Source organism: Tinamus guttatus, unplaced genomic scaffold (assembly GCF_059628265.1).
Source record: "Tinamus guttatus ecotype Peru unplaced genomic scaffold, ASM5962826v1 Tinamus_guttatus_pri_ptg000134l, whole genome shotgun sequence".
NCBI classification, from domain to species: Eukaryota; Metazoa; Chordata; class Aves; order Tinamiformes; family Tinamidae; genus Tinamus; species Tinamus guttatus.
The window spans coordinates 1,663,097-1,681,350 of record NW_028288668.1 but is presented as its reverse complement, the minus strand read 5'-3'; the positions used below and the strand labels follow the sequence as shown (position 1 = coordinate 1,681,350).

The 18,254-nt window shown below is 37.6% G+C and overlaps 1 protein-coding gene across 1 annotated transcript; it reads left to right on the top strand.

The window, feature by feature from the left end:
• The first annotated feature begins 3,179 nt into the window (after window positions 1–3,179).
• CRLF2 (cytokine receptor like factor 2) lies at window positions 3,180–18,023 on the top strand. Its single transcript, XM_088521817.1, has 8 exons — window positions 3,180–3,255; window positions 9,127–9,238; window positions 9,909–10,081; window positions 12,071–12,210; window positions 12,942–13,104; window positions 15,195–15,309; window positions 16,251–16,335; window positions 17,750–18,023. Exons 1-8 carry the CDS (start codon window positions 3,180–3,182, stop codon window positions 18,017–18,019), a joined length of 1,134 nt encoding a protein of 377 aa, XP_088377943.1. The 3' UTR covers window positions 18,020–18,023.
• Window positions 18,024–18,254: the final 231 nt, after the last annotated feature.

Sequence of the window (18,254 nt, the reverse complement as noted above, 5' to 3'; positions counted from 1 at the left end):
CTTGCTCTTGTTGTTCTTTGCTTTCCCTTTTCCTGAATGAAGCTGCAATTTTAGGATAGAACTTGTTTTCTCAAGATAAACATTCCAGTGACACGTGGGAGCCCTAAAGAGGAGGCACCATGTGACAGAACTCTGGCCATGTGCTCCCATGGGAGCAATGGCCAAGAGGGTGTGGGCAGGTTAATCAATTACGTACACCCACAGAAGCAGAAGATGCCCTTGGGGAATGTGCCTGACTGCACTGAGGGGGTAGAACTCCTGGCTCACAAGCAACTGTTCAGTGTGTGGACCCTGACTATCCATATTTGAAAAAATAAAAAAAACAGGCAATCAGAGGTGGCTTCAAGAAAAGACGAAGCGGACGCCTGTCCAGCAAGGTATGAAGAGGGCAGGAGGAGCGTAAGGCAGGTGGCTGAACAAATAACTCACTGTGCGGCAGTGAGCAGGGACGTGCTCAGGCCTTATGCCTATTTAGTCCCAAGCCTCTCTCAGCAGCTGCAAAAATATCTCAACTGCTGCTACTTCAGCTTTGTGGAGACTGCTTGTTTGTCTGACTTTTTTTTTTCCCTAGGTTCTCAGCGCTAGGTTTTGTTTCAAGAGTAGGAGTACTTTGGTTTGACTTTAAGAGGTCCTCAGTAAAGGTCCTTCCCTTTACAAAGAGAAGAAAAGGAAATTAGAGGTCAGTGGGAGGGACAACTTCTTGAGATACCAAGATATCTTGAAGAAAATGGGCTGTCGTCTCTTGATAATTAGAGTTTGATTTCAGATTTTAGTATGTCAAAATCATCCAGGACTAACTATAAGCCACGAGGGCTTTAAATATCTTCACTTGGTATTTTTCTCTTCCCACAAAGAGTGAACTATGTTAGGAGGTCTGCAGTCCAGTGTGTTTTAGACAAATAAAAAGCAGGATGGGGTAAATCAGGCTTCACCACGCTCCACTGGAGGCAGAAGGCACATGTTCTGGAAGGAAAATGTGCTTTTAGCTCAAATGGGGACATCAGAATCACCCTGTCCCAGAGAATCAGAAGATTCTGTCCCTGTGCCATCATCTGCTTGTCACACTGGCTCTGCACTGCTGACTGTAGGAACAGTGAGAGATTTCAGCTTTCTATTAACTGTAATCTGCAGTTTAGTTCAGCATTTCAGCTCTGTGCTGCTCATTATTTATTTCTAGGAATTAATGTTTCCCCAGAGGAAGTTGGTCAAAATAAGGAATAGACAGGCAGCAGGCTAGTGTGTGCACATCCTGACTCTGATGCAATCATACAGTGCCATGGGGTTTCCAAGACTCACTGAGATCTAAATGTGTTTTTCTGAGACATAAAATGGACATGGCACTGAAGGCAGCCACTCTAAGTAAACTGAATAGACAGATCAAAGCTTATGTCAGCTGTCTGAAGACTGATAAAGACAAGTTGATTGATCTGACAAACAGTGTTGTTGGTTTAAAAAGGACAGTGACCATTTTAGCAGAAGTTATGAAAAAACAAAAACATGTACCATGGAAGCACTTCTGGGTGTATTCCCAAGCACAGCTCAGTTCCCTGTCTTGTGTGACATGTAACAGATAAACTTCCTAAACTGCTTAATTTAATGGAAAATAAACTTGATGTGATAAGGAGTCTAGGAGAACGGATCTCTTATGTACTCCAGCACATTGTACAGTACACATGCACAGGATACTTTAGCAGCATTCCTGAGTGATTTATCTGTAGGAACAGATAATTTATCTCTGCATGAGAAGCATCCTGTACTTTTTAAAATATGACTTTTCTGTTCAAACACACAGAACAACTGGGAAACATAGATAGGAATTAAAGCTTACCATTTGTTTATTTTTTTTTCTGGTGATTTGTAGAGTAGCTTATTTTTCTCTGGCGCTTAAGGTAAGGGGAGTTTGGATATAAAGGAAGCCTGTGTGCCTGCCTGTTTCATGCGTCCCTAGACGTGTGAACTCTAAATCTCTACCAGGACGTCAAGGGAGTAGTCAGTAAGTCCGGGGAAGAGAGTACGTTGGCACTGAGTGTGGTCTCCTGTGGCTCTATCTGGAGAGGGGTGCCAGGCTGGGCCACACTGGCTCCTCAGTTCACATTGCGACAATGCTTGTGAAGTGAATCTCTTGGTTATTCCTATGTTTTTATTTACACAGTGGAGCCGGGGAACTGGGTTCCTCTTGTTGAGCCTAAAACAGAAGATATACTGCAGGTGGGGGCCCCTGACGGACATTGGCTGCTAATGGGCATTCAGCCCATGGGGCTGGACCAGAGCTAGTCTAGGAAACACTCCTGTCTGTACACGCCATGCGGCTCTTCAGTCTTCAGTCCCAACGGTTTCAGCCCACAGTTCGTCTGCTGAGCTGCTCTACTTAGTACATAGACATAGTCTAAGCTCTGCTCAGTTAAAATATGTTTAATCTTGGGCAACACGTTACTCCTCATATCCCTCTTCATATGTATAATGTTCAGTGTATGGATATCTAAAATATGGGTGTAATATAATAATATATAATGCTAAGTATGTCGATGTGGATAGATTTGGAAGTGATAGCAGTAGGTTATAAGTGTGTTTAGGTACTATAGGAGAAAACAGATTGTAGTGCTACCTCTTCCTAAGAACCTGCTTACCCCTGACAGCTCAGCTCCCCCAGATCATCAGACCCCCTATTCCTTCCTCCAGTATGGGAAAGAGGTTGCTCAAGCTATCAAGCACCAGGCACATAGAGTGACAGTATAAACATATGCTAATAAATTGAGTGCCAGCTAATAACAGGGGAAGTAGGCAGCTTATACCTCCCTCAACCTCATGTCATTGGGTACCCTTAGGTCAGTGTGGCTATGCATGGTATGATATGATCACAGCTACCCAGGCATCCCTTTCAGATCAGTGCTGTGATGACCTCTGAAAAATGTTTAAAGATAGAACAAGCAAAGTATTTCCAAGATAGAGACACTGGTATTCTGGGAAATATTTTTCTTTTTTTATATCTATAATATGAAAAAGGTGTGCATATAGAAGTTCTGTATGATTTTTTATAGCTGGAGCTATGTAAATTTTTTTAAAAATTTCCTGTAGTCATTTCCTCTAGTTCCCTCCAGTCTCTTGTATAAAACGATCAAGTGATAAGTCCAGAGTTTACAATTACTCATTTCTTCACAGTCTGTTGTGTCATTCCAACCATGAGACTAACCTTCGAAGTATGTTCAGTGATCTTCACATTGGGCAACCTGGTGGCCTCTCAGTCACAATCATCCGGTAAGTTCAATCTGCAGGTATTTATTTAAGGAATGTAAATATTATCTAGTAGGATTTCTGTGGATACCTCATGTTAGAATGTTCAGTACTTTTCTGATGAAAAGAATCATTCAAACAAAACAGAAAATGATTACAACACATTTTTTGAATGGTCCCCAATTAAAAATGAAGGAAGAAGACAGTAATATCATGTTTAATGTTAAAGAAAGAAATTTTCAAATTTTTAAGCATGGGTGTTTGCTGTCTAAGACATAGATTTTAATGTAAGACTTTTAAAAAGACTACAAGCTTCTCCTTGACCAAAGATGGATAAAACAGATTTCAGGTAAGACTTAAAATTTATTGTTCTGGAAGACTGAGCAAGATGCGAAATACGAATAACATCTTGTATCTGAGAAAATAGTAAGGTAAGAATATTACTAGAGAGGAAAATTCAAAAAGACATTGAAGTCTGGTTACTTGGCTACCTAAATATAAGAACATCTCTATCTCATGTGTTAGTTTGCAGTGCCATTACTTACACTATGTTAAAAATAAGTGGATTCATGCAGAAATCTAATACAGAACCCAAAGTAAGGACTGACAATCTAATCTTCAGGTTTGCCAATTTATCATAAGATGCCTGTCATTCATTAACTTTGTAAGGAGAAAGAAGCACTTTAAAGTACTCATCAGCCTATAAATCAGCTCTCTTTTCTGCTGTATATACAGTAAGTACCATTTTCGGGTATGCACTACTGCCTGGTTCTCCAGTGTTAATTGCTGCTGTGATAACACCTGCACGCCTGTGAGTGGATGCAACTCGTCCCACTGTCCTGAGAGAGCAGCATGCTACAGCCGTGCTGCTGGAGGATGGCAGTTACTGATGGCAAGTACTTCGTGGGATGACAGCTGAAAACTACAGTTGTGGGGGTTACTTAATGCAAAATGTGGTGATGTCTGCTTGTCATTAGCCACATCATTTTCCAGTAAACAAAAAAAAAAGCAACAAAAATTGGATTAGATCTTATATAAGGATTTTGTTATAAGAAATATGCCTTGTTTCAAAATACATCTATATAAATCTATCTTTGGCTGTCTTGTTCCTCTATTTAGTCTCTCCCCCGCATATTCAATTCAGTAATCTTATGCACACAGAGCTGCACTTTCGCCTACATTTGTTCCTGTTACTGAAATGAAACTGTTCTCATCGATGAGTAGTACTAAGTGAATCTAAGACTGTAGACTCAGATCAGTCTTGCTCTCCAGTTGTTTCTGTGCAGTGTGCTGCAACATGTGGAAGTTCAACATGTGGTTACTTATCAGGTTTCATCAATGTAAGGAAATCAAAAGTGGCTTTTCTTCTTTGTAATGTTTCAATGAGGTTACAACAGTTCCAGTACATTTATGTTCCATTCTGTTATCTTTGCAGATTAAGGTTTTTTTTTTCACTCCTTTTTTCTCTCTTTTTTGATCTGTTCCACTACATTCAGACTTTTTATAATGTTCCCGTTTATAGGTTTGTTTTGTTTTGTTTTGTTTTTTAGTAATAATCTTTGAAAGGTGATTTGGAGGTACTTGCCTGTACTCTTTCTCATGCCTCTGACGCAAAATTTATTATGCAAGGAAATCTCCTTTTTTTCCCCTTGTGAAAATACTTTCTACATGTGCAATGGTGATATTTTCCATGCTTTGCTGTCCCAAGAAGAGCTAAGTGCTCAGCACCAGCTGTGAGGTTTAGGTGCTGTGTGGAGCCTTACTGGTTTCCACCAGCTTTACCTGGGATTTAAACATAGAGATTTCTCATGTCCCAAGGCACTGGAAATGTCCTATAGCACTGCAGTGTAGTTCAAGTTGTCACACCAGCAAGGCAGGCTCTGACAGAAAGGAGTTGTCAGTCTTCTTTAGCCCAGAACAACTTCTTCCTTGTACTTTTGATCTTTTCATCTATCCATTATCATAACATTTAAAATAATTAAAGTCAAGAATAATGATAAATGTGTTACTTTGGGCTGCTGTTTAACAATAGGGTCATGAATAGAAACATGCTTTAAATAATTAAAATTGCTATTGATGAACTGCCACATTAGCGAAGAAACATCCAAGGTGTTATGGGTGTAGTCATAAAAGATCCATTATAAAGGGAAGAAATGTGCCCTACTTTTCTCTTTCTCTTTACTATTCTTTATTCTTTTCCATTTTATTCCTATTCTCTTTATTATTTTCCATTAACAAATGATGAAAATATTCTGCCTCCAAAAGTATAGGTGTTTCACAAAAAGAAAAAGAATACTATTCTAGTTAGGATTCGCATCCTTACCTGCTGAAAGAGCGAAAAAATGTGGATGATGCAACATATTTATGCTGTGATTTGAAAAGACACACACACACATGTTTAATGAGAGAATACCTGCACAAAACAGCTCATACTATATTCAAAAGGGCTAGACAATACATGAAATGAGAAAGTATAGCAGAAACTGTGATGACTGGAGCTCTAAAAGGACAAACTTTAATAATAAATGTTATTTTTTAAGCCTTTTAAATTTATTCTGCATAGGCATATGCATTTCAAAGTAATTGATTACATTAACACTGCTTTCTTATGAAGTTCTTAGAAACTAGAGTACATGAAAGAATGTGTATATGTCAACAAAGAATTTATTACAGTCCTGTCCCATTTCTATTAAATGGTTCTATTTATTTTTAGAGTATTTAATAACGTGTGTGCCTAAATAACTGCACTTGCTAGAGGATGAATTTAAATGTCAAAATCCCAGAGTTCCAATTCATAATATGTAGGTTTTTTTTTTTTTTTTTTTTTTTCTTCCCAGAGAAAGGATCTAATTCTAGAAAGATTTATGTGTATGGTTAAGTTTGTGTGCTTTGAGTAATCCTACTGAAGTCAAGCAGACTACTCAGTGTGTGTAAAGTTAAGTCCACCTGTAAATCACTGGAGGACTGGAGCAAAATCAACATGCTTCTATGTCATCCAAAAAACACATACTGCCCAAACCAGGAGTTAGTGTGCATCACAGATGTGCAGCCTTTAATAAATAGCTATCTTACTATAACTCAAACAAATAAACAAACAAATAAATAAATAGTGTTATCCGTGGACCAGAATGAACTGGTAGTTTTTGATGAGCTCCAACAAGTCACTCAGATCTGACCTTCAGGTTTTACTGAGCCTCCCCTCCTTTCAGTGGGTGGGCAGTGCTGTCCCTCTGGTTTCCTTATTATTTGTCTCTACAACCAGGATCATTTGATTAACAGCAGAGTTCACTGAAAGCAGATCTTTCATGTCCAGGGGCCTTGCTACTTCAGGGTTAATGAATAGCAGGATAAGTGCAGGGCACTGGGTCCACCCGCCCAGTAATAGAAAAATCTCTGCTGTGTTTTTCAAAGTGGCTGTCTAGGTGCCCAAGTCTAGGTGAGAATTTTGAACTGAACTTTCTCTGATACGGTCCTACGTACAGCTTGGATTATTTGTAGAGAGCACTCTTAAACACATTCACTCTTCGTTATGTCCTATTGGTCAGAGTAGGTGCCCGTTCAAACCTTTTTGTGAAGCACAGAAGGACCTGTGTACATAACTCTCTGTGGAGAAGCTGAACCACCTTCTAAAACTAAACTTCACTATCTCCTTCATACTTAATTTTAAAAGTGATCCAAGAAGATGCCCTATGAGCATCATTTTGCCACCTGTCATTGTGCTTAACAATCATGCTCATAGCAACAGAATAGTGAATGAATTTTGAAATTCACATATCCTTAAAAATATGTGATAAAGTATGCAAGCACTCTTTTTTACAATGCTTAGAAAAACATTGTTTTCTAATATGTTAACAGTTCTTGCAATCAGACTAATTATAATAAAGTGGAAAGTTCAGATGTTTCTAAAGGGATTTACAAAGATTTATTCTATAGTTATAAAAAGGATCTTGAAGGAGTATAGTATAATATTCTTCATACAATGATACTTGTATTGTTTTAAAAAAATTATGATAGTTTTATTTTGAAGGTGAGACATTGTATTGTAAATACATTTAACTATTTAAACTATTATTTATAAAATATCTAAATCTTATTTTAAGTAGTCTTGTGGATTTCAGTTACACTAACCCTAATGATATATATGGCACAGCACAGTCATATCAGATGGTGTGTTTGTAGATCAATAAACCATTCTTGGGCACCCTTATCATCATACTCTTTAGTGGTTTCAGTTAAAGGCAAGACGACCCCTTTAAACATGTGCAGAGGATTATATGGACCTTGAGAAATAGGAGACAAGAGCTAGAGTTGACTGGATACACTCCATTTAATGATAGCTTTTAAGACCTAGAAAATTTGATTTTTTTTCAGGGTGGAATTAGATTGACTTCTTCATTCATCAGAAAATCATATGAGATTTTCCATTGGAGAAATCAATACAATCCTATAGCCATTAGTTAAGATGTGTTTTGGTTTTTCTCTTTCTCTTGAGTCTTTCTCTTGAGTAGTAGCATAATCTTTGTTTGTTTGTTTGTTTGTGTTTAGGTCCAAGTCTAGGCACTTGACCTAACCAGCAGATTACTTGGTCCTTCTTGGAATTCTGTCAAAATTGTCTCCAGAATGATTGTGGCAAACAACATACTATGACACAATATCTCTAAAAAGAGATGTTCTGACTAATCTTAATTACAGAAGCCATTAGACACATAGAGACATGCAGCACTGAAATTAATTAAGCAACATGGTTATTTGAACCAAGGTCTTTCCAAATAACTTTTTCACATTCCTAATGTTCATTAGTCAGCCAAAATATAACAATCTTGAAGGTATTTTGGCCTGACTTTGCTAAACAGCTTATAAGAAATATTATTAAATTTTTGTTATAAAAATTCTAAGACCCTTCAAAATGCCAGAGTGGCATAAAATGTAAACGAATCAGAGCCAAAAGACTAATCTCCTGCTAGGCAGAAGTGCTTCTGCAGAAGTTTTGAGTGGTTGGTCCTTCTTGTCTAGAGAGAACAGTCTATGTATTTCAGCCTCAAGTGGCTTGTTGCTGATATTCAAGATGAATTTTCCTTCTCTCTGTTCATTCAGCTAAACATAATTACATATTTTAGAGAAGTCAGAGTAAATAACATGTTTTCCTTGATATATCCTGCACTTCCAATTCTTCTGGCAGCTTATTTTCCCACTTTTTGATGTAAGAGTTACCTTCAATATCTGATTGTAGAATCCTCATAGAATTAAAAGACCTAACTGCCTATCAAGAGGGAAAGCAATAATGATAAGAATAGGAAAGGGAATGATACCTTTGTGTCGTCACAAAACATTAAATGACCTTGCTTTGAGAAATTCTCTGAGGTGAGATTGGCCAGAACAACATAAAGTACACAGTTCACTCATTTATGCTGATCTGCTCTAGGTTACTATGGATGCTTCTGAACTACTCATTTGGCCTTGATTTACAGTGCAATTCCCTTGTTTCTTAAAGTAAACATTAGACAGCTTACATACAGGTTCCACTTGGCAGGAGCTCCCAAATAGTTTTGCTTAGCAGGAAAATTTAAGATATTATGGATGACAGGCGGCCTCAAGACTTATGCCCTATGCACTGTGTACATGTAGGCTGGTCTATACCATTTGGTCCGAGGACCACGGGGCTCTGTCATGTTGCTATGTGTGTTTTCATGTTGTTATTTTACAGTCTTAGTTTCAACATATCTAGGTTATTTTATCCTGTTTCCCGGCTTTGTATCTATTCTTACTTCTTCTTATTTTATACTTATCTGAGTCTTTGGCATAATTATCTTTGAAATGTTGACTGCCTACAAATGCCAAGCAAGGCTTTTGATAGCGACTGTTTAAACGATGTTCTCTGTCAATGTACTGGGACAGGTTGGAAAGATACCAACAACATCACTATAGTCAATTTCAATAATGAGAAGATGCGGATCACATGGGCAGCAACAGAATTATTTCCTGGCGAGAATGTGTCATTTTCTTATACGTGAGTACTGATAACATCTATTTCTCTTTCGTTGAAGGATCTACTCTAGAAGACTGTAATAGTTCAGTCCATCTGAGTCATCTGTGACACAAAAATGTTTTTAATTTTTTTTCTAATCATCCAGCAGGAAACTTCTGTTCACACGCTGCAGAAAAAGTGCATGAATCAGTAAACCTGCTGAATAGTGATTCATAGCAGACAGTATAAGAAAACCTTGTCTCCTGATTTGTCATTATCTTAATTACACTGCTGATTATGTTTTTCCATATGTGTCTATTTTACTTATTAACTGACTTAATTAATTTAACATTTTGATTAAAGGCAGACACAGTTTGATCTTTCCTTTTAGAAATAACTTTTAGCAGTACAGCTTGGGAAACAGGAACATAAAATCCACATCTGTTTAAGCATGGCATTATTTTATTAGCAAAAAAAGAACCTGAAAGAAACTTGAAAATTTCGTTCCTCACCAAAAACAAGAACTGGCAAGCCAATGAGGTTTTGGTCCTGAATTCCTCAACGCACTGTGAAATTTCCATCTTCAAGAAGTTCCTTATGCAGACTTCCCTTTCTAGGAGCATTAAAGAAAAAAAAATGATTAAGCAAGGAATTCATGTTAACAAATAACACAGTATCTTCATCCACCGTTTTTTTTTTTTTTCATTTGTAGATTTAATAGCGGACAGCACAACATTTGGAAGCCATGTCCCACCTACCTGTTGCATCAAGGTTTTAATTCTGGATGTCAGTTTAAGACAGAAGGCTCAACCCTTACCATCTCAATCATGAACAGTAATGGAAGCAAAGAGCTTTTTTCTAAAAGACTAAAATCTGACTTTTATAGTAAGTATGCAACATGTCTTTTGATAGTCCTAGTATCTGGATTGATTTCTTTAGTTGTCTGTAGTCTGAGAGGAAATAAATTGCATAAAACATGTATGCCAAAAACAAACTGCAGTTTTTTGGAATTACCAAGGGTGATTTTCATCCCATGCTTTCATCAGCTTTTACATAGGCAGCTGTAGCTAAGTCGGATTAAATAACATAGAAAGATTTGCCCTAAAACTCATTTTCAGAACTAAAATTAAAATAATCAAATATGTGAGTGTGCATGGATTAGGACAGACTTGCTCAGTAGGCTAGGAACATACCAGGAACATGAATAAAAGTTGATAATTTCTTGTGTTAGTTCCAGCCTTCTTGTCACAGAATCACAGAGTGGTTGAAGTTGGAAGGGACCTCTAGAGATCATCCAGTCCAATCCCCGCCTGCTCTAGCAGGGACACCTAGAGTACATGGCACAGGCATCCAGGCGAGTTCGGAAGATCTCTAAAGAAGGAGACTCCACAAACTCTCTGGGCAGCCTGTTCCAGAGCTCCGTCACCCTCACAGCAAAGAAGTTCTTCCCCATATGCAGACGAAACTTCCTATGTTTCAGTTTGTGCACATTACCGCTTGTTCTACTGCTTTCTACAATGGAGAAAAGTTTGGCCCCATCCTCTTTATATTCTCCCCTCAGGTATTTGTACATATTGATCAGATCCCCTCTCAATCATCTTTTCTCCAGGCTAAACAGGCCTAGCTCGCTTAGTTTTTCCTCATAAGATAGATGTTATGTGCCCTGTATTTCTAACCTTTCATTCCTTTGCCATTCTCCACAAGATGTGATGCAACCAACTATTTCTAATCCAAGAGACTGTGGTGAAATCGTCAAAAGATTTCAGAAGAAATTAATTAAGTGGCTCTGTTATAGTCTGACAGAATAAAAGGCACATTCTCCTGATTGCTAGTAGGGATCTCATGATCCTGTTTCTATTAATTTCCCTCAAAATACATATTTTCCATCATTATGATATGATTTTATTGGCATTATCTGAAATTGCATGTAGTAACAATGTTTAAAGTGAATCGATTTTTTTGATAAAAATCATGCAGAAGATGAAATGTACCAGGCAGAATTTATCAAAGTCATTATCTTCCAAATATATTATTAGTACTTATTCTTTAGCTAAAAGGATTAATCAATCCTTTTAGTCACGGCAACTGTCTTTGGGAGTGCTTTACATCTCATAATTATATCAATATCTAACAGCTCAAGGAAAGCTGGAGCAGTAAACTCAGGCAATTAAATACCACTGATGTAAACATGAGTTTCAAGAGAGTTAGATAACAACAACAACAACAACAACAACAACAACAAACAGAGACCAGACTTAAGTCTCAAAGATAAAAAGTCAGGGCATTTATAATACGCAAAAGGATATAGAAGGATCAAAGAAGCAAATAATGTTTTTCTTGCTGAAGACTATCCAATCACACAGGTCAAAAGATTGCCTTTTCTTTGGACCATATGAAAACAGTGAGGAGTAGATTCAGCTGTAATCACAGGTAATGTCCCAGTACCATCCATTCAGATGCCCATGTGTGCCCTGTTGGTTATACTGTACAGTATTTGCTGGATCCATTCCAGTGTTTGCCTATATTTAGGCAACTGAAACACATGACATAAAATGATATCTATAACTACTTTAGCTTGGAGGTCCTAGAGTCCTTACTTAAGTATTTGCAACAAGTTCCTGAAGTGAGTTGGTATCTACTTGTAAACAGTGAACTTTGAATGGAGAATGGTGTCATGCCATGAAGTGCCAGACTTCATTTTGTTGTTCAGTAAGAAGGTCAACTGCAAAAGCACATCCTTCAAGAAGACTGGCCACCTTCTTGGCTCACTATTCAGAGAAGGGATGAGAGAAAGAAGAAAGCACAGTGATTTAAACTTTTTTGAAGAAATTATTTTTAAGAGATTATTACATAATTTGTTTCCTTTGTTCTTAGTAAAGCCAAGCCGACCAGAAAATGTGACCTTCTTGTGGAAAGATGACACCGTTACTGTAAGCTGTAATGAACCAAAGAGAGCTGTGATCTGCTTGAGACTTGAGCTTCAGTATAAAAGCAAGTTTGATAAAGAGTGGCAAGTGAGTTGGACGTGGCTTTTTAAATAATTGTGGAAGAAGCTGGAAATATCATTGCCATAGAGTGTAAAACAGAGTCATTTTCATATTGTCCTCCTACCCCATACTTTAAAAATACCTGGTAGCAGAAAGCATTTTGATATCTAGAACACATTTCTATAATTTTGAGTTATAATTTCGAGCTTATAGAAAGAGCTGAGGACTATATAAATTTATTCAGAATAGGAAAGTCTTGGGGGATATTGACAGAAAGCAAGGTAGAAAAAGAAAAGAATGGAGAAACAACAGGAAATAGAATGAAAGAAGAGATGACTGAAAGAGTATTTTTATTTATTTTGAAGTTAGATATTAATTATAATATTATTTCATTGACTTAAATCTTTCCAGGCTCACATATATCACATATATCACATATATCACATATATCACATATATATATATATATATATATATAACTTGAAGTGTGTTTTATATATTACAAATAAGTAAGTACTATGTGGATTGACTCTTATGTCCCTCAACTCAGCATCAAACAATGAGGAATGCGTATGAATGGAATGTGTATCAATGGGAAGGAATCAGTCAAGAAATGGAGTTCCTCAAAATTCTGAGAAGTTAAAATTTGACATTGGGGTTTCGGGTTGGCCTGTCACTTATTCTTACTATAATCATGATAAAGCATTCTGAAACTCTTTTTTGAACCAGAAATAATGATAATATACTTTCCTTCTCAGTCCAAAATTTCTAGGTGTTGCAGTGTTGGAGAGCAAGGCTTTGACCCAAGGAAATGCTATTCTTTTCGGGTCAGACTGAAGAGGCTAGTACCTCACTGCAACGTAGTTAATTACAGCAGTGACTGGGAAGCAGAAACATTTTGGATGAATGGCATATCATTAGGTAACAGCTGTGCTTCATTCATATATTCTCTAAATGCAAATGCAGGAGGAGAGAATGACTGAAGAAGAGGATAGAAATGTGCATCTATTTAACATAGCCCTCTACCATGCTGCCCCTTCCACTGTCAAAAGAAGCTCATATGGAAGTCTGATTGCCCATTTTTAATTCCCATCTATACTGTTCCTTATAATCCTTGATGCTAGTAACTTATGCAATGCTCAGTAAAGTTAAAAAAGATTTCCAAAACTTTTTGTGCTACAGCTGTGTTTAGTGTTCTTCAATGAAAGTAATGATATTGTTCCTGGTGTATGCTGATATATATGTAGTGTGTGTATATATACATATATGTATGTATGTGCATGTGGATATAGCAAAGCAGGCATTCTGATGATATATACATAACAAATCTGATCTCTAAAAAAATCCTTATTGCACCATTTTTATGGCAATTTGTTTGAAGTGTTCATCAAACTGAACTACAGGAACAGAAAGCACAGCTAAATGATGTGTAGACCCTCTTGGGAGAATGTAGTGCATCAATAAAATGGGGGCATAGTGGAAAAAGAGATGAAGTGAACACAAAGCCATTATCAGAATTCATTTTACGTGAGATAGCCACATTGCAATTGGATTACAGTTGCCTTGGATTAGCTGTCTGGTGGAAACATATTTATACTAGTTATCAAAACCAAAAGATTTGATGAAGTAGACTACATCCCAGTGCATTCATATCAGCTATCCATAAAATGCTGTTCACAAAGCTTTGCCAAAAATATGAAACACACAGACGTCCAGTGTATCCAGATCTGAGTTCTCCAAAAGACCATTAGCTCATCTGAAGATCTGTAGACACAAAGCTGTGTTGAAATTCTGGAGTACTGATGTGTGTGTTCTGCACTAGCAGTAACCACAAGGGAAGCCTCACCTACCTTTCAGTCTGTGAATCTGCAAGTGTCTCCTCAGGTGTTGCTGGCAAGTGTCCTTCAGAAAACGTAGAGGATGATACTTTCTTGTGGGCCAATGAGAGGGGACACGTCAGCGCTTCCTGGACCATTTGACCGTAGGCAGCCTGCAGGCATTTGCGAGGATGGCAGAGAAGAAGCAGACTCATGGTTCAGCTATTCTGGATGCCCCTGGTTTAGAAGTGGTACTGGTGGAGTTCCTTTAATGAGGCAAGCATTTCACTTCAGGACGTGAATAAGTCTGCATTCTCTCTGAATCTAACATCAGAAAAAACCATGAACAAAGCTATGCTCAAGATATTTCACAAATACTGAATGCAAAAACCTTATTGGGAGATCACAACTTTTCTTGTGGCTTTTTGGCAGGCTGAACAAAAAAAAAGCAGGTGGAAGAGGCTGTTGCAGGGAACAAAGTGACTGTGGAATACTGCTTATAGGACAGTTGTTCCTGCATGAATAATTCATATTAGTTCTTAGAGTATCGATTGGGAGAGAAGAACATCATTAGGATAAAGTAGTTTTAAGGTGGCATTATAAAAGCTGCAGAAAAATACTGAGAGTGCTCAGAGGTGCACAAATGCATTAGTTTATATGCTAGTGTGCTGAATTATGTCCTGACACTTGTTCCTTTCTAGACATAAGGTTTGGGGGCTTTTTGTTTGTTGGGAGGCAGGAGACATTGTTTGTTTGTTTTATCTTGGAAATTAGGATTTTTTTTTCTTGGGAAATAAGAAATTCAAACTATATATACACTTACACTTAAAGCACTGGTGATAGCAAGTTTGTATATGTAAGATACATTTTCATCTAAAATTGCTGCATCACTGTCAATATGGTATGTTGGACACAAGAAAGAATATTTAATTTCATTCATTCCAAACACCTTCACCCCTTTTCACCCTTTGTCCTTAAGATGCCTCCTTTGTCCTGCACATCGGTAGTTTAGATAAATGAAAGCTCAATATTATTTTATTGCATGGTTTGGGGATTCCTTGTCAGCTTCAGTTGAATTTGTCTTAATTATTCCTGATTTTTTTTTTAAGAAAAAATCTGTTCTAGTTTAAGAGTTATTACTGTTAAAGCAAACAAGAAAATTTTCACTTTTTTTGTGCGTGTGATTATTCCTAGATTCATGTGATGATGACATAAAAACTCGGACAAACACAATAATTCTTCTAAGCTGTACGCTGTCAGTACTTCTAATGATATTTCTTCTTGTGATTCTTCTGTGTAAATGGCAGAGGTAAGTATAATTTTAGTGGTCAGTACTACGTATTCATTTCAAGAAAATAAAGCGGTCATTCAAGGTCAAATCTTTTATCACTTAAGCTTCTTATCTGATAAAATGAAGTTAGCATCAAGATGCAGAAGTCAGTAGCCTTTTTACCACTGAGGGCTAATGGATCTTGGTCTTCTGAACCCCAGAACTTTTCATTTTCAAAAACAGAGGGAATAATTCTAGTATAATGGAACTCTTCAGGACAAAATTCTGTTTCACTTCACCTCTGTTCTTTCCCAGAAGCTGAATATTTAGAAGCCAGTTTATTTTACTATTGCTTCTGAACTGACTTCCATTTCTTTGCACAATTAAAAAAAAATCTGTTGTAAAGGCCCGGATTTTTTTTTTTTTTCCCCTTCCTGTGATGGGGTGAGGGGGAAATACAAAGGAAGTACTGCAGAAAATAGCTTGCAAATAAATGGGACTCAGATAACCTTTCTAGTTTATAGGCTCTTTTCGTTTTGTGCTTATGGTCTCTAAATAAGTCAGTGCAGCTGTTTGCTGCACCATCTTTTCAGTTTGGCAGAATGTCAAGAGAGAATTTTAAGCTCTAGCTATGTATTGTATGGAGCAACATGGCACTTGCTGACTAGCTGGAAGTCTGAATGCATTCTAAATTTTACAAGAATGAGATTGGTTGGAAGACAGCAGAAAATCAGTCTTAGTCTGATGGCCTCAACATTCTGCTATGATTCTGCTATTGAATAAATCATACCTGGCTTCAAACTGATCAAATGACTGCTTTACGATATTGCTTTTTAACTTTAACACACATTTAAAAGATATCAAGCGTGGAGGACTGTCATGTTAATTATATCAGTGGCTACAAAACTTTGTTGTAATACAGGCATACATGAATGAATATAATGTGACAGAAAACATGTATTTTTCTTTCTTCTTCACAGACTTCAAAAGTCAGTCATGCCTGTTATACCAGATCCCAAATATGTATTTGCTGATCTCTTCAATGACCATAGTGGAAATTTTGAGGTAAATGTTGTTTTCATAGCATGGGTGTGAACTGTAAGATGTTGTGAATGATTTGGAAATTGCAAATTAAACCAGTGTTTTGCACTGACATTTGTCATAGGTGGTCTCTGACCCATGGGAATAACTCTTCCCTGGTGCGATGTGACCATCCAGATCCCCAGATCAAATGCCATTGACCATCCTGTTTGTATAGTGCTTCTTTGGCACTGCATAAACTACTTTTTGCAGAAAGAGACAGAGAAAGTTCAAGAGAAGAATCTCTGGGAATCCAGAGAAACTGCAACACCATCTGTTGAGATATCAGCATGGAGTTTGCTTCTGTTCCTGGCTGTGTCATCTCAGGGAACTTCTTCCACTTTGAGGCAGATTCTTCCCCATTATGTCTGTGAAGTGTGGTGAGCTTTAGAGCTGAGGCAAAAATGGCTTTTATCTTTGGTTGCAGGTAGCATCCTCTTCTACCACAAAGGTCTATGCTCACTGAGCCTTTAGAAACAGAATAGTCATCAAAGGAATACACCACACAGTTTATGCTTTTGCTTTTCACTGTTCCTCAAATCCATGACATAATATATGTGATGTATTATTTTGTATTAATTGGGTTGTCTTAATGCAACTTGCCATTAAGTTTCATCTGAAAGTAGACAGGCCAAATATTTAGGAATGTTTTCAAACTAAGTGACAATATCAAAAGACAGTAATAATGTTTGCATCAGAGAGGTGCAAAGAGTTTTCAGTGACAAACCAAAAATTTTCCTTACATAAGATATGTTAAAACCAAAACAAAAGAGTAAGATGTAAGTGCAAATTCATAACGAAGCATTAATCCAGAGATGCAATGCTGTGTTGATTTCCTTGTAAACTCAATCTGAATCTGAATTAAGTCAGGGCAGTGCATAACTCCGCCAAGGATCACAAAGAATTTTGCACATCCAAAGATTTCTACAGACTCTGATTATTTAAGATTCCTTGAGGGTTACATTTCTCAATAGTTAGTAGGTGTATAACTTCCTTCCTTCCTTCCTTTTCCTTCCTTCCTTTTCCTTCCTTCCTTCCTTCCTTCCTTCCTTCCTTCCTTCCTTCCTTCCTTCCTTCCTTCCTTCCTTCCTTCCTTCCTTCCTTCCTTCCTTCCTTCCTTCCTTCCTTCCTTCCTTCCTTCCTTCCTTCCTTCCTTCCTTTCCCTTCCTTCCTTCCTTTCCCTTCCTTCCTTCCTTCCTTTCCCTTCCTTCCTTCCTTTCCCTTCCTTCCTTCCTTTCCCTTCCTTCCTTCCTTTCCCTTCCTTCCTTCCTTTCCCTTCCTTCCTTCCTTTCCCTTCCTTCCTTCCTTTCCCTTCCTTCCTTCCTTTCCCTTCCTTCTTCCTTCCTCTGTTTCTCCCTCCCTCCCAGAACTTGCCAACATTAACTTTTTATTTTTCCAGGAATGGATAGACAAAACTGAGCAAGCAACAGTGCAAAACAAGGTAGAATATGAAGAGTCAGAGTGCACCATTGAGGAGGAAAGCCACCAAGAAGACAAGAATAGTGACAAAGTAGAGTCTAAGGATAATATCTTCAGTTTTTCAGGAGCAGCTGAAAATGACCATCCCAAAACATCTCAAAATGCCTGCCTGATGCCAACATCCAACGTTACAGTTTGTCTTGCTGGCTTCCCAATTTTAATGAATGATGATATGTATGTGATGTTATAAAATCTGTATAATGTAGCAGATATTAGAAAACAGAATCATACCTTGATCGCATCCTGATCAGTTTAGGGGAGTGACTGAATGAAAGGAGAGATTGTCATGGTTAGACTCACAGAAGATACCAGGCTGTGTTATTTGTCCAGAATTTATGATGACTTGGGCGGATTCAGTATATGAAATAAATATCTGATCATTTCTAAAGTTAGGGTTTGTCTAGCTGGGGCTTATTTCCAGGACT